Source organism: Armigeres subalbatus, chromosome 3, assembly GCF_024139115.2.
Source record: "Armigeres subalbatus isolate Guangzhou_Male chromosome 3, GZ_Asu_2, whole genome shotgun sequence".
Classification (NCBI taxonomy): domain Eukaryota; kingdom Metazoa; phylum Arthropoda; class Insecta; order Diptera; family Culicidae; genus Armigeres; species Armigeres subalbatus.
In genome coordinates this window covers 408,139,254-408,155,307 of record NC_085141.1, presented here as the reverse complement: position 1 = coordinate 408,155,307, position 16,054 = coordinate 408,139,254, and the positions used below count along the sequence as shown (strand labels likewise).

Here is a 16,054-nt window from a genome sequence, read left to right as displayed (position 1 = left end):
AACGCCCGAATGGATAGGGTTGCCAATCAACGTTTCACAGAAAACAGCGATGAAATTTGGCGTTCGATGATTTTTTTGAACAATTTTAAATTGATGATTATGACAAAACTACAAATCGGACAGAGTTGCACCAAAGGACACTTTGGTAAAGATGAAGCATACACACTTAATTTTTTTTAACGGGATCTCAGCAAAATGGGCAACTTTTACCGAGATTCGCACAGCCGTGCCCCAGCAAACATGTTTTTCGCCGAGATTTCTGTCAAAGTTGCTGAAAATCAGCAAATAATTTGCCGAAAATCAGCTAACAAACATCATTTTTGCCGGAATATCAGTTTTTTATTTTGCTGGCGCACGGCTGTGCGGATTTTTGCCGAGCTGCAGAAATAAAAACTTAGTGTGTAGAAATGTTTTGTAGAAAAAAGTTTCTCATAACATTGAATGGAAAGATAAGAAAAACACCAAATAACATGAAAAAAGCAAGTTTTTTCTGACACTTTTTTGATAGTTTGCAAAATTGTTGTACTTAATTGTACTTTAATCAACATAAGGTCAAAGAAGCTCAAAAAGCTGAGACTTCAGGCTTTCGTTCTGTGTACTAAACCAGACTAACTATAACTAAAGATTAATGAGTTACATTAAGAAACTTTTTAGCTTAAATAAAAATATAGAATTATGAATAACTCACTTAGCAGTGAGTTCCGAACCCATGTTCCATGGGCATTTTTTAATGTCTTGGGGTGCCCTAACTGCCCCCAAAATATGCACACTCAGGAAACAAACACCCTGTATAAATATATTACTTTTAAGGCGAAAATATGGCAAAACTGCTTGTTTGTCCAAGAACGTAAAAATGTCATTTCTAGGAGGGGCCAGTTTGAACGCCCCCCTTCCTAAAAAAACTAAAAAATCAAAACCGTCCTGATTATAAAAATATAGGTTATAAACTGTATATTCATTACGTTTTACGCTTCCAAATAGAAAATTACCCTTTTGGTAGGTTTAACCGCTCCTTTATATGGGGTTGTCCTATTATGCCATGTTAGCTGTATAGAGTTCTATGAAATGTTGCACCTTCCATCTTTCATCGAATTATTTTAATAACAAAAAGCATTTTTGGCACACTTTGTGTAAAAAATGAGATACTATTGAAAACAATCAAGCGACTATTGATTAATAATCAAAAACTTTTTTTTTGTTTTTGTTTTTTGTAAAAATTCCATGCCAAATAACTTTTGTTCTAGCATTCTTCTCAAAGTTAATTGCTTTCTATTGAAATCTTTGAAAAAAGTTTTCCACGATTCCATGATTAAGGGATAACGCTCATATTCCGTTACCTTTAATAGATAGCGCCAATAGCGTTACAGGATGTTCCACAAAGTTTGACATGTTGCCTAACTCTACAACTTTGGTACAGAAACCAATTTTCTATTTATTTTTCTGATGGAAAGAAAATATTCATCCACTTATGGAAGGATTTATCATGAAACGCATTACATCAAAAGACATCAAACATCTTAAATTAACAGTTTAAAAGTTGTTCAATGTTGATCGTGAAATCGTCGAAATCAATACTTTTTTTTGTTTAAATGCAAATTTTATATTACATATTTTAAGATGCCCAAAACAACGGAAGCGGGAAACAATATTTTTCCTGTTCTACCTATGTATACAATAAAAGCCTAATATAACGGTTAGTTAACGGTTGTTATAAATATCTAAAAATTAGCAATTTTGATAGACAATGTTTAACAATTGAAATATTCTCAAACTAAAAAGTAGGGAACACAACATACATAACACTGACATAAGGAAGAAACGAAAATAAATAAATTCAAAACATTTAAAATGAAAACTACATACCTATGTGGTATACATTAACATTCGACAGATTTTTTTTTCGGGAAAATTATTAAAACATTTCGAGTAAATATATCCACGATATATGTATGAATACACATTTACCAACATCATTTGGGAATCATTGATGAGATCAGTAAACTACGTTCTACTTGATGAAAATTTCTATAAGAAATCTACGGGTATGAGTATCATGCAAAAAAAAATAAAATAAAATATGAACCAAGGCAAAACAATGGCATATAGAATATAAAAGTTAGGATACTATTGATTGTTAGAATTGGTACAGAAATTGGCCATAATAAATAGCCCATATTTTCAATTTTACACCACACTTAAAAAGATTGTTTTGTTGTAATTCTTTTGAAAAAAATACAGCCAAGCAGCGGTAGAGCTTCGGGAAGCGATAGGCTTGATTCAAACTTTTGTGAAAACAAAAGTTTAGTTCTGACATATAATATAGTTATATTATACTTTTAGTTGCATACGCTAGTTGTCTTGGATGAAATACACGCAACTGCCACAAGAAAGAATAAACTTAACTCAAAATAATAAGTTTCAAAGAAGTCTAGACTGATAAACAACTGATATCAACGCTAATAGCTAGTTTTTTTTTTTAAATTCTCTGGAAAACTAATAGAAGTTGAAAAAGAGGGAAAGCTGATGATTTTCGATTAGTAAACGTGGGTGTTATCATAACCTGGCTCGGAACAACGTTGGATGACGACGCAGCGATATCGTAGTCACCCTCGAGCGAGCTCTGAGACGACGCCGAAGCTGTTCCGGTACTAGACTCGCGCTTCAACTGCGGTTGCAGGGGCAATTGTGTACGTGTTGATGATGAGGATGGTGTTGTTGTTGTTGTTTGTAGATTGTAGTTGAGTGTTAGAATATGTCGATGAATGTTGTTAATGTGTAAAATTGGCGTTACGTCGATGATCCAAACGAATTTGACCGTGGTAAAAGAGTACATAAACAGGTTATAAATATATACGGATTAGTTGATTAATATATACGAAGGACTACCCAGAATGAGGTACCCTGTGTACATATATGAGTCCCGCAACCATAATGAAACATGAACTGAATTGAAGAGCTGAGATGAGATACTGATGATAAAATCGAATATGATATACCGGTAACCAATAGAGAAGATAGAAATAGATAGGAAGATAGAAGTCAACTTTTGGTTTCAAGCCTTTTAGTGATTATTTTCGGTTAAAATACAAGGATTTCTAGTGTGAAACGAGAGTAACATGGGGATATTCTCAACGGAGGTTTGTGATCAGTTTCAGTAAAAAGCATGTTTCGTTTTTTTCGGTACTCACGCGTTCCTTCTTCTCCTTTTTGATGGGACTTCGAGATCCACGTGTTGGCGATTCCAGGTCTGGAATGTGATCCGGTGGATGTGACATGGTGTGGCGTTTGTTACCGTCCTTGTTCGGATCCTTGAAGGCGGTTCGCTCCTTTTCTTGCTGTCCGAGGGCTACAAAATGACGATCAAATCAGAATAACTTCGAAAACACTAACTTTTCCAAGATGTCTTACCATCCATGCTTCTACTAGACAACCGCTTTCCGGTGAGACTACGCTTGAAGTCCGGAGCTGGTCGATCGACTGGCGTCTTGCGGGTTTCGTAGTGCGTTCGACCCGAGTAGCGGAACTTAGAGCCCAACCGAGGAAACAGGCCCGACTTAGAGGAAGGTTCCGGCGTCATCAACCGGAAGAAGGTGTGATGCTCAACGCAGGCCTTCCACAGTTTCTTGGCGGCCCGGTGGTTCTCCAGCTTGAAACCGATGGTCGATTCGTACTGTTCGAATTCTCCCGGTCGAATTTTGATGTAGAAGTTGTTGCGTTTGTAGGAGATTTTGAGAATTTTTGGCCATGCGAAGCGGTTAATTCGGAGCCTGCAATATAATAGTGATAGTAAGATTTAACTTAAGCAGTAATTATAAGGTTTTTATAAATTTACCCTTAGCTGGATTAAGATAAAAAAAATAACCTAAGTTGCGAGTGATAGTTCTCTCTTCTATTTTTCAATAAAATCATCTAGCATGATATTGTTCGCGTTTTGTCAACTCTTAGTGATTTATGAGAATTGACCTTTCCCTTCAAATTTTTTTATTAGCTCAATCGATTCTTTGGCTTATTTAAGTTCAACTTTCCCAAAGCACCCATATTTTTGACACCTCTAAGTATTTAAAAAATTTAAAATGAAAATTGAAAAAGTGCTGTTTTTTAGATTAGACCGATTTTGAACGAACATCGGGTGAATTTTTTAGGCCAGTTCACACATGCAGCATTTTTTTTGTTTTCTATTTTAAAAATAGTTAGAGGCTTCAAAAAATATGGGTTCTTTGAGATAGTTGACCTTAAACAAAGACCATCCACAAATTACGTCACGCTCCTAGGGGTGGGGGGTCCCAAACGGCGTGACGACTAAAAAAAAAATTTTGGAGGTTAAAAAAAAAGGGTGGGAGGAGGGGGGGGGGGGGGGTTGAAAATAGCCAAATTTTGCGTGACGTACTTTATGGATCTTCCCCAAGCCATAGAATCGATGAGACAATAAAACGAGATAGAATTTTTGACGGGAAAGGTCAATGAAAACTTAAACTTACGTACTACGATAATCGAACTTACTTGTCCCTATATACCAGCAATCCGGACGCACATACCCCCAGCATGATATCAACTCCTTCGGAGTCTTTGGCAGGATGTAGGTCAACTCCGTACATTGCCAGCTTTTTCGCATTCTCCAGGTAGTGTAATTCGGCTTCCGCAGGCGTTTGACTCCTGAAAATCGATAAAAACGTCATGCATTAATTTTCGTTCGCACCTTCCACAGCGCCGCCACCAATCATCGTACTTATGCGTTTTGTGCAAATCCATAACTTTGTCCAGCAGTTCGGGCGTCTGGTTCGGCGCTATTTTGAACTCCTTCAGATATGAACGATCCTTCATCTCGTCAGCATCGTAGTCGCCCAGTTCCGATTGCACCAGATAAGATCCCAGTAGGGCATGCGTCACAAACGAGCACGGTAGTCGGCCCTCGAGAATGTCATTTCGAACTTGCAGGCACAAGTGGTAGCGGGTGATGTCCTCCTGGAGCTGTGCCGGCTCCGGAGGGTAGAATTTGACTTCGAAATTCATGTCCCATGGGTCGGAGCGGAAGAATTTTGCTACTGGTCGCTCGAGATCCAGCCATACTCGGGGATCTGCCGCCGTGACGTATGTTAGACCGAAGTAATCTTTTTCGATGATGTTTAACCCAGCGCAGACTGAATTCAATAAATCGCGGCCACGTGCTTTACGCTGAAATGCAAAACAAATATTGTGATTAAGTGAATTCAAATTTAAAAACACATGACGCTTACGTCGATCGTGACTTCTAATATCGAGCCATCGAGGACTGTGACTTTGGCGAGCGCCGCCTTGCCGGAGGAAGCTGCTGGTTTCTTTTTCGGTGTGCTCGGATTGGTGGCTGGCGCCGCATCCGCTACTTTGGATTCGGCTGGCATAGCGATGCGTTTGCTGTTGCTAGACGATCCTTGACGTGTGCCGCCAAGCGGAAGAGGATGAGTGCAGTTGGCTCAGGTTCAATTTTTATGTCCAGTCAACCGCCACTCTACCCGCGGTAGTAGGGGGTAGGTAGACGGCACACACCCGATGAGTTCTACTCGGCCAGCTGGAAAAGGAAAAAAGAAAACCAAGGAAGGCACAATTTAATTTGGCTCTGAGTTATGCTGGAAAACTCGCGCCGGGACGTCGTCATTGCCGACAACAACGACATCATCGTCGTCGTCGTCGATGACCGGCTATTAATGAAATGGGTATCCACCGACCACCATATTCCAGGAAGCGGCCTGATAGATGATAGGAGTAACCTAGCAGGTCGTCCATTCAGTAGAGACAGGGCAAGTAATTGAGTTGTAAGCCTAACGGAGGAAGGTAAGAACGAAAAGGAAGTGCAGAAGGGTGCCATAATTAGGCGACCGACTGGCTGGACGCTTTTGCCGACTGTCGCTGCTTTCATTCACCGAACGGTTTGAAATGGAATGACACAGGAAAAAATTGAAGAAGCGGACATTTGTTGCTGCTTGGTTGGATGCAATGAGAAAATAAAATGCAAATCGGAGTATGAGAGAGTATGGAAAATAACTTGATCGCTTGATTATGAGGAACGCTGTTTAAATAATTGATTGAACATAGTGTTATGTAAGCATCGTACAAGTTTTTCTAAATATAATTATTTTTAAATTTTTTAATCATCTCATGAAAACTGGAATTAATTGTATGAATAAATTGAGAAAACCAGAGTCTATTATTTATATAGAGTTGCGCAAAGAGGATCTTCTTACACTTATTCTGAATGATCTTCTTGTTATTCTGTTTACAACTTTCATTTTTGTTCAACCCTTAAAGTGACTTCACGGGAGTGTTCACTGCTAAAGCTTTTTAATTCGATAACCAAGTCACCCACAGAGTGCAAACACGTGATTTTCTTGTTGCTACTTTATTGGGGGGTGTATTGAAGTTTTTTAAAGCTGTTTCTAGAACAAATCTAATTCATTTCAATTCATGCGTTTTAATTCGCCATAATAATCATTAGGCGATAACAATACTTCCGCCTTACCAACAAGCATTTGTTTACTTTGCTCGATAGGTAGACGGTTTGACAGTTCAATATGTAGATTTGGCTTCACTCTTTGCGTAACTCTATATATAATAGACTCTGGAGGAAACCAGCTCAGTTAAATCAGAAAACATGATATCTAGTTGAATAGCTGAATTGGTTGACATTGAAATTTTTTTGGTTGGTCAATTCACCTGGCTGGTCTAAACTATTACACCATTGGATATTTTTTTAAATGTTCAAGAAGATAGACAAAAAAAATTGCAAGAATGTGTTCAATGCATCAAATTGTAAACAAAATGAACATAAGCACAATCAAAATCAGTTATCTTATCGTAAATGTAGATACATGTGCCTTGTGGGTTTTCTTCCGTTTACGTACGTAGAATTTTCTTGAGTCATAACGTTTCGGCACAGTGGTGCAAACATTTGTAAAGAGCGTATTATTGTTGTCAGCGTTCCCGTTCCCAGTTTTATCATAACTTACAAAATAGGTAGCTTATTCTTTTCTTCATATTAGTGTGTAACAACATTTATCTTTATTTAAAAAAAATGCAGGGCGGTCACTGTTCTGCAGTGACGTACTTTTTGTCATATTGTAGATGGTCATTGACAAATTTTATGAGTATGCTATGGACATTTCTGAGAGCTTCTCACGCAAAATTGGAAAGAATTCCATGTGGGAATTTTAAGAAATGTCAAAAAGAAAAATTTGAAAAATTTCACTTGAAAATTTTGATCAATTTTCCAAATCTTGCAAATTTGAAAAAATTTTCTTGGGAAATTAAAAAAATACTTTCCATTGATTGTGATCATATGTATTACGTTGGAAAGTCCAGACCATTTCCTAAGAAATTAGAAAGAATTTCTCTAGGAAATTGAAGAGAAATTCCCGTGAAAACTCAAAATATTTTTTGTGAAAATTTTTAATTCTTTTCATGGAAATTCAGAATAAATTTTGGTCAGAACAAACAATTTTATAAATTTATAAATTTAGTTGAAGTTGAAGTAAAATTTGGTCTTCTTTAGGGAGCGTCCACAAATTACGAAACGCGTTGAGGGGAGGGTTGGCCAAAGTGTGACGATTCATACAAAATTTTCAGAAGTTTCATACAAAAGTGTGACATAGGGAGGAGGGGGTTGAAAATGCCCAATTATGCGTTACGTAATTAATGGATCTTCCCGTATGGTATTTGAAATTAGTTCGATACGATACTGGATACTGGATAGGATAGGATACTTTTAATTCAGGTTTCCACAAAAATATCGGCTTCTGTGGGTTCGAATATAGTGTTTTTTACCTTGCCAATTGAAAATTAATCAACTGGATTGCTACGCACACAGGTGAAACATGATTGGCAGCCGGATAGCGTCGATAACAGCGAGGTGACCGGGTGTGGTCGTACAGGCTGCGATACCATACCCAAATAAACATTGTTATTGACTGCACTTACTCGTCACTAGGGGATGGTTCAAACCCCGATTATTCCATGTCCAAATTGATGTCTTGTTTGTCGGTCGTAAAATTTGAGTAATTTGCGTAGGAGGGGTAGCTTTTCATTCTTGGAGAAATGTGCCTCTTGCCTTGTGATGTTGAGAATATAAGGAACGGAACATCACGATATGCGGTGAATGGCAAATGATTTGGATGGGGAAAAGGGTTACTTCGAATTTTTTGGATTGTAATTTGAGTGGATCATTAGATGTCTTTTTGAACTATTGGAAAGAAAAATAGGAAATAACCCGAACCCAAAGCTGCGTTAGAAAGTTTGGATCAACAATTTTAAAGCATTCTTAACACGTGGAGTCATTTTTTCAATCATATTTTTAACATCAATCATGTTTCGTTAGATATATCATGTACTTGCGATGCGAAATCAATTTCGGTATTCGGCTCCCCATATCCGAACAGTTAGATTTTTCATGTGAGCAAATAGTCAATTTTTACACTTGTATTGTCCATCCTACTTCAATTCTACTGTTTCTTCTTGCAATGGTATCAGACAGCCACACAAATAAATAGAAACAAAAAATTGAAGATGACATTGGAAAAGGTTGGAATTTGAAATAGGATTTAAAAAATTAGCTGCTGAATCAAATAAGCTCTAGTAACACATTTCAAAATCTACAAATCAATGCAATAGAAAAATATCACTATTCTATTCTAAATGATACTTTTACTCTTGTAATAGGAATTTGGACATATTTGAACATGATGCAATAGTGTCCGGTACTAAGGGACACTATTCTAAACCTTGAAATTTTCTTCCAGAATTCATTATAAAAAAAACGTGTTCAAATGCTCAAATGGTTCGTATAAAACATCAATGATCGTATTTTCCGCGTATAATTGTGGATGAGGTTTGATTGTGGGCACCCTTTTGTATTTTGTCCATAACTTTGGCCCTAGTTGGTATTATGTAGCGTAGACATTTGGGGGCCCTCCTTAGCCTAGCGGTAAGATGCGCGGCTATAAGGCAAAACCATGCTGAGGGGGTGACTGGGTTCGATTCCCGGTGCCGGTCTTTTCGGTTTGGAAATGGTCTCGACTTCCCTGGGCATAAAAGTATCGTCGTGGTTAATAACTGTGGAAGAGCTGGATGAACACTTAGCAGTAAGGCGGCAATGTCCCAGGGGGGGATGTAATGCCAATAAGAAGAAGAAGAAGAAGACATTTGTATACCAAAGAAAGCTAGACGAACAACCTTACTATTAGCGAAGAAATTAGCTTGATTTCGTTGATTCGGAAATTTTATAGACAATCTTGCAAATTTGATATTTGTGGACACTTCAAGTTTGTGGTTCGGTTTTGGCCAACCTTGACAACTCGGTTGAAAATGAAGAAAAATTAATTAAAAGCACCCAGATTTGAAGAAAAGGATTAACTTATTTATATTAATAGCCATGAGGCATGAAAAACTCAAATTAAGACACCTAGCACCGATTATGCCTTTCTCGAAGATAATCAAAACAATTACTTAAAATCCAAAATAGCACTTGAGGTAGACTGCCGTCATACGCATATTAGTCTCATGTTTGCTGGGATTTCCTATGTCATGCGACAATTATGCGTAGAACGGCAGTAGATGGGTTTCATATTTTTCATTGATTTACATTTATTGGATTTATTAATATATACATCAAAGCCATTTTTTTTTAAATTTCTATTTTTTTAGAAAGTTTATTATAGAGGGGCCCTCCTTAGCCGTGCGGAAAGACGCGCGGCTACAAAACAAGACCATGCTGAGGGTGGCTGGGTTTGATTACCGGTGCCGGTCTAGGCAATTTTTGGATTGGAAATTGTCTCGACTTTCCTGGGCATAAAAGTATCATCGTGATATACGAATGCAAAAATGGTAACCTGGCTTAGAAACCCCGCAGTTGATAACTGTGGAAGTGCTTAATGAACACTAAGCTGCGAGGCGGCTTTGTCCCAGTGTGGGGATGCAATGCCAGTTAGAAGAAGGAGAATTATAGAGGAAGACACGATGATATTTCAATTAGACCTGTCCTTCGGTAGCTCCTCCAGAAATTCCTCCGGAAGCTCCTCCAGGAATTCTTGCGGAAGTTCTTACAGGGATTCCTCCTGAAGTTTCTTCAGGGATTCCTCCGGAAATTATTTCAGGGATACCTCCGGAAGTTCCTCCAGGATTTCGTCTGGAAATTCCTCCAGTAATTTTTCCGGGAGGTCCTCAAAGGATTCCTTCGGAAGTTTTTCCAGAATTTCATCTGGAAGTTCCTCCGGAAATTCTTCCAGGATTTCGTCTAGAAGTTCCTCCGAAGTTTCTCCAGGAATTCCTCCAGAAGTTCCTCCAGCATTTGCACAAAAGAAAAAAAGAAAATAAACTCATTATTACAATCAATTATGTCCAAATAATTATTAAAAGAATACATAAAAACGCTATTAAAATAAGTTCGTTGGCAACTTCAGATTGAACGATTTGTCAATAAGAAGAGGGGTGCTTATAACTGAACCAATCAAGGTGCCCACAATCTTTTTTAATCTTTATTCAAGTGATTTTTTATGGTGCCCACAATCGATTTTAGCAGTGTTTTTGGACTGTGATGAATAACCAGTGAAACTTTGATGGCAATCATCATTGATCCTCAAAACAGATTAAATTCACCGTATGAATACGTATTGGAACTCATTTTTTCAATTAAATCACTTCACTTTATGACAGAATGACGGCTTTGGCACGTTTTGTTCTATTATTGTCAAGGGGTTTTGTTGACCAAATTTTATGAAATTTTATTGGCCACAAGAATGTTTTGGCCAAATTGGAGCATAATTGGTTATATAAGGCCCCCGCTTCCAATAATAGAACAAAACCTGCCAAAGCCGTAATTTCTATTTTGAAAGGGGTCGAAAAAAACTTTCGTGTACATTTTCATGAAGAAAAACATTGATTTGTTCATATTCATAGTACAAAATAGAGATGTCTATCTGGTTTGGTATTGACCATAAAACATCGTTTTACTATAGCAAACAAATGGTAATTGTTAGAAAGACAGCATCTGTTTTCTGTCCAAAGATACGTAGGGGTGCCCACAACCGAACGAAGCTCACAGCCGAACATCTTCCCCTATATATGCTTTCTTATGTTCCGCCATACGAATGCATTCTTTGAAAGGAATCATATTTTCCCTTTTTTTAAACCGAGCACATGCATTAATTGAAAGAAGGAATCATATCTTCCTTTGCCATATGTCGGGAAAATACATCCTTTGAAGAAGGAAGCGGATACTTTCTTAACTTATGCAGGACAAAGTGTGCTTTCAAAAGGCTGATTATATCTTCATCATAATTAAATTTTATTGCCTTCTTCATTGAATTATATTGCCTTCTTCATATGTTGAAAAAAAAAGAGTTTGCGATTCCGTCTTTTAGGTTGATCTTGTTTATGACTCAGATTCATAAGCGGAAAAGGCACAAAGCATAAACATTTTATGAAGACTACTAATGTTCCTCCGAGGAGTTAATTCACAACTTTTTTAAGCAAAAATGATGTTCAAAGGACAATTATTATTGTTAGGGTGGTGGCCTAATGGTTATTTTTTTTAAATCAATGCTTTTTCGAAACCATTCTGGGTCTCAAACAACTGTGCAGAATTTGGGCCCAATTGGTTGCTTCCTTGCTTTCCGCATCGCGTTTAAATTTTGTATGGAAATTAGTATGGGAAAACGTATATTTTTGCATTTTTACATCTAGAAGTTTCAGTTCATCGTAATTCAAGTGGCACATCGCGTTAAAGTATAACCCGAAGAATACCAAAAAAACTTTGCTTAAGAAGGTATGTTGCTAGAAAGTTCACGAAGGTTTATAACGGTTATAACGCTGCGAAGATTGATTGTTCAAACCATATGCAAGAAATCGTTTATTCTGCGCCAACAGTGCCGAACTACGTGGAGTGGACCAATAATTTACATGATTGTTATTTCACAACTATTGATTTTATAGGGCTTACAGAGCTAATGGGAGTTATTCGAAATCATTTCACAAAGTAAAAATTCCGACAAGAAGGGAGATGGGTTTTTCCCTCTGACAATCATAGGTTGTCTGGTAGTGCTGGCAGAATCATTGATTTCTTGCATGAGGTTTGAAGCCCAATTACCAGGGTTTTAACGTGAAAATCAACATGTAAGATTTTTTGTTTGCCTTTTTTAAAGTTTAATAAAGAGAAATGTTTTAATTAAAAAATGAATTCTGTAGCGTATTTAGAAAATAAATTTAATCTATTTTGAGGTCCAATGACAATTCCCATGAAAGTATTAGCATGAAAAATCGTTCAATATCGTTGTAGTCGTTACATTATTTTTGTTTTGTTTTTTGGCACGTCTAGCCATTGTGTAATATACTTTTTGGAGCGAAGCATTAAACGATTTACAATTACATTTAAAGAGGATTCGGTTCATTGATGCTATTGAAAATTGGACATTGCTTGCCATTGTAAATTGGATTGTAAAACATCCGGATTGTCCGGTGGAGTTATTGAAAAATCATCGTTTTCTTCGCTATGGTCCCCTCTCGAAGAAAAAGGAAATTTTAAAAAATGGCTGTGAAATATACAAATGAAAACAATAAATGTCAATCGATGAAAAAATGAAACCGATTTACCTAAACTTCTATTTTGGACCTCTCTTTTATCATCTTCCTCAATGCACGAGGAAGGCATCATCTTTGCTAGGTGAATTAATTTGCGTTTTAGTGCCTGATGGCCAGGGCTGGTAGCGATAAATGCCGTTCAAAATAGTGACTTAGTGACCAACGATCTGACCAAATAAGGACTTTTGTATGAAGTATTAACTAGGTAGTGAGCTGAATTGCATTTGCATTGTCACTGTGTAACTCGTAGTGGATTGGAAACTAGTGATATCATTTTGTTAAGAAAATTATTTTGAGCTTTTTAGTAGAATGTCTTCACTTGTCATAAGACGAGTTTGTACAATCCCATTGAATTCCACCACTTAATTGTATCTTGACAGATACGTATTTCGACCTCAACAGTAAGGCCGTCTTCAGTGTCTCGTACTTTACTCGACTTAGTCGAGTCAAGTACGAGACACTGAAGACGGCCTTACTGTTGAGGTCGAAATACGTATCTGTCAAGATACAATTAAGTGGTGGAATTCAATGGGATTGTACAAACTCGTCTTATGACTAGTAGTGATATCATGTTTTTTTTTCAAATCCTTATCTAGAATGCTATCAGAAATCAAGAAAAGACAAAAATTACAAAAGCATGATGATTACTACTGCTGGCCGTGCCCATCTTCACCGTAACCAGGAAGAGGGATTTTTAATAATTAATAATAACATTTTTAATAATAACAAATTTAAATACATACAGTGCCCATTTCCCATTCTAGTCCCTGATCTCGATTGCCCGTGAACCGATTTTACTAAAAAAATTACCATGACCCAGATATAACATAACATAATTTTACCATACCTAAGTTTCGACCTGCGCCAAATCCGCGCCGACTGAAATCAAATACGCGACATTTCCGCACGACATGAAATCCAATTCGCGTCAACTACGCGCGATAAATATCAATTTTTGTTATCACAATTTTCTGAACGTTTCCTCTTCCAGTACGTTTCATATAGTAAAACTGGCGCTTAGGAAAACTCTGAAGTTTTTTTTCAGAAATTTCAGCAGAAGTTAAATTTCTGTGGAAAGCCTTGTGAAAATCTTTAGGATATTTTTTTAGAAATTGTGCGGAAATTTTAAAAGAAATCCGATGGCGAATGTCAGCACAAAAGCTTCCGAAAATTCTTTCTTATCAGGAATCGTCTTTCAGGAATTTCCGCGAGAATTGCAACGTTCTTGTAAAAACTTCTCAGGGAATCCTTGAAAAAAATGTTCCTCAAATATAAGCGGATTTATTCATGAATTCCGGTGGAATTCGCTTTGAGAATTTCTGTAGATATTTTTTGGTGAATTCCTAAGAAAAAACTTTCGAAAATTATTTCACAAATTCAAGGCGGAATTTTACACAAAGATTCATGCGCTATAGAAATTACAGTGAATATTCCTACAAGAGAAAACAAAAACTTATTTTTTGGAGCAAGATTCAGCATACTGAAAAAGAATATCATCGAATTGTTTTAAAAAAATCCACAGGAAATACTTTCTGAATAATCCGAAAAATCCAACTTCTGTATGAATCAAGGAACATTTTTGTGTTTTAAATTTATGTATAGACCCTGCTCTTTCTAGATGAATGTTATGAAAACAATATAAAGCCTTCAATACTTTAAGAAAAGGAACTAATTCTTGACAAAAAAAATCGAACAATGATGGTATGTACCATGTTGTGTGGTTCGTCGTAGATCAATGTGTGGTTCGTCGTAATCAATAAGAAACTAAGAAATATATTGGAATTATGTCAAAATTGGCGTGACAAAAAATGGATATTCAGAAACGATGAAAAATTACCACCATTTCTTACCCTTATAATGCTTGTTAAACGAGTGCTCAAAAGTATAATGCATTCAATAATGGGTTGAAAATATCAAAATAATGGGGTATTGGGTATGCTTACTAGGGTGGTTCAAAATCGATTTTGCTCCACAGTGCTTATCTGATTCTTTACCACGTTCTGAGTGTCCGCCGAAAATTTGAGCTGATTTGGATGAAAATTGATTTAGCACAAGCCGTTTCAAATTTGCATGGAAAATAGTATGGGAAATTTATTTTTCATTATACTGTTAATGACGTTTCCCCATTAAGCGCAGGTTAAAGAAAACCTACATAGCTAAAGGGATACTCAACAGCTTTCACCCAACGAAAACCGCATGTTGATTAATCGTCCCAATAATTAGTAATCGATTTTAGTACACGTTGCGAATCTTTAGTCATGATCGTTAAACTTCTTTGAGGGCATCACTGAAATGTGCAGTGGAACATAGTAGCCTGAATTTGTGTGTGCTATCTTTCGCGCCACGAGCAGCAATGTTGCCTGTTGATGAGTTATGCAATTAGCTTCAGAAAACCACGGTATAGATTAAATTCGATTACTAATTATTGGAACGATTAATTGAGATGCGGTTTTCACTGAGTGAAAGCTGTTGAGTATTCCTTTTAGCTATGTAGGTTTTCTTTTAATCTGCGCTTGATGAGGAAGCGTCATTAACAGTATAATGAAAAAATAAATTTCCCCATACTAATTTGCATGCAAACTTGAAACGGCTTGTGCTAAATCAGTTTTAATCCAAATGAGCTCAAATTTTCAGAGGACACTCAGAACATAGTAAAGAATCAGATGAGCACTGTGGAGCAAAATCGATTTTTTTGAACCACCCTAATGCTTACCCAACTTCAAATGTGGACTTCAAACGACTTCAACAACATTTCGCTATCGAAAACAAAACCCTACGCTTCTTATTTATTAAATTTCCACCCAAAACTAAATCCGCGTGAAACCTCAGAACCGTTATGTAAATCCGCATCAAATCCACATTGTCGTAACAATCCTGCGCTTTATATACGGAGTTGTCTAAAGGTATGCCCAAGCTTCGCTGTGTGGTCTGCATGCAGGCCTCTCGATCCCCACGTCCATGGTTCGAACCCACTCTGCCGCACATTGCTTCTGTTTTAAGTGAAAACATCTTTCATAAGACGGCCTTTTGAAATTTATGACGATTTCTTGTGGTAAAATTCCATAAAGCGTTTGATTGAAATTCTTACGGTTTCTCAGTGCTTTTCAATTTTTGTTTTCGTGACTGAAGGGTCACAAGACGGATTTCACAATCATAAACTATTTTAATTAACTTTTCGTCATCGACACCATGTTATCGTTAATTATTCTCCCTGACGTAGAAAAACCTCGCTCGACAACGGTATTGTCACGGGATGCAGCTAAAGCTATTTTCATTATTTTAGTCACCTTAGGGTATTTAAGCACAATCCTTTTGAAAAGCCTGGTTCCAGTGCTCCTCAATTTTTGTTCTCAACAAGTCATATTCAAACAAGCTTTATTCATGGAGAAAAAGATCGTAGTTCACATGAATTGCAAGTAACCTGGAGAATTCCACAATACGCTTGGTGCAATTT

The 16,054-nt window shown here is 37.0% G+C and overlaps 1 protein-coding gene across 17 annotated transcripts in view; it reads right to left on the bottom strand.

Moving 5' to 3' along the window:
* LOC134227094 (protein 4.1 homolog) overlaps nucleotides 1–16,054 on the bottom strand; it is a 145,625-nt gene that overhangs the window by 31,049 nt on the left and 98,522 nt on the right. For 15 of the 17 annotated variants that reach the window (XM_062708343.1, XM_062708341.1, XM_062708351.1 and 12 more), the window contains 6 exons: nucleotides 5,235–5,545; nucleotides 4,727–5,172; nucleotides 4,501–4,653; nucleotides 3,409–3,767; nucleotides 3,189–3,346; nucleotides 2,561–2,665 (listed from right to left, as the gene is read on the bottom strand). In XM_062708343.1, the coding sequence (XP_062564327.1) occupies nucleotides 2,561–2,665; nucleotides 3,189–3,346; nucleotides 3,409–3,767; nucleotides 4,501–4,653; nucleotides 4,727–5,172; nucleotides 5,235–5,378 (1,365 nt within the window). In that variant the 5' untranslated portion in view covers nucleotides 5,379–5,545. The remainder of the gene's footprint in view (nucleotides 1–2,560; nucleotides 2,666–3,188; nucleotides 3,347–3,408; nucleotides 3,768–4,500; nucleotides 4,654–4,726; nucleotides 5,173–5,234; nucleotides 5,546–16,054) is intronic. The other 2 variants (XM_062708354.1, XM_062708356.1) reach the window with 1 other exon arrangement.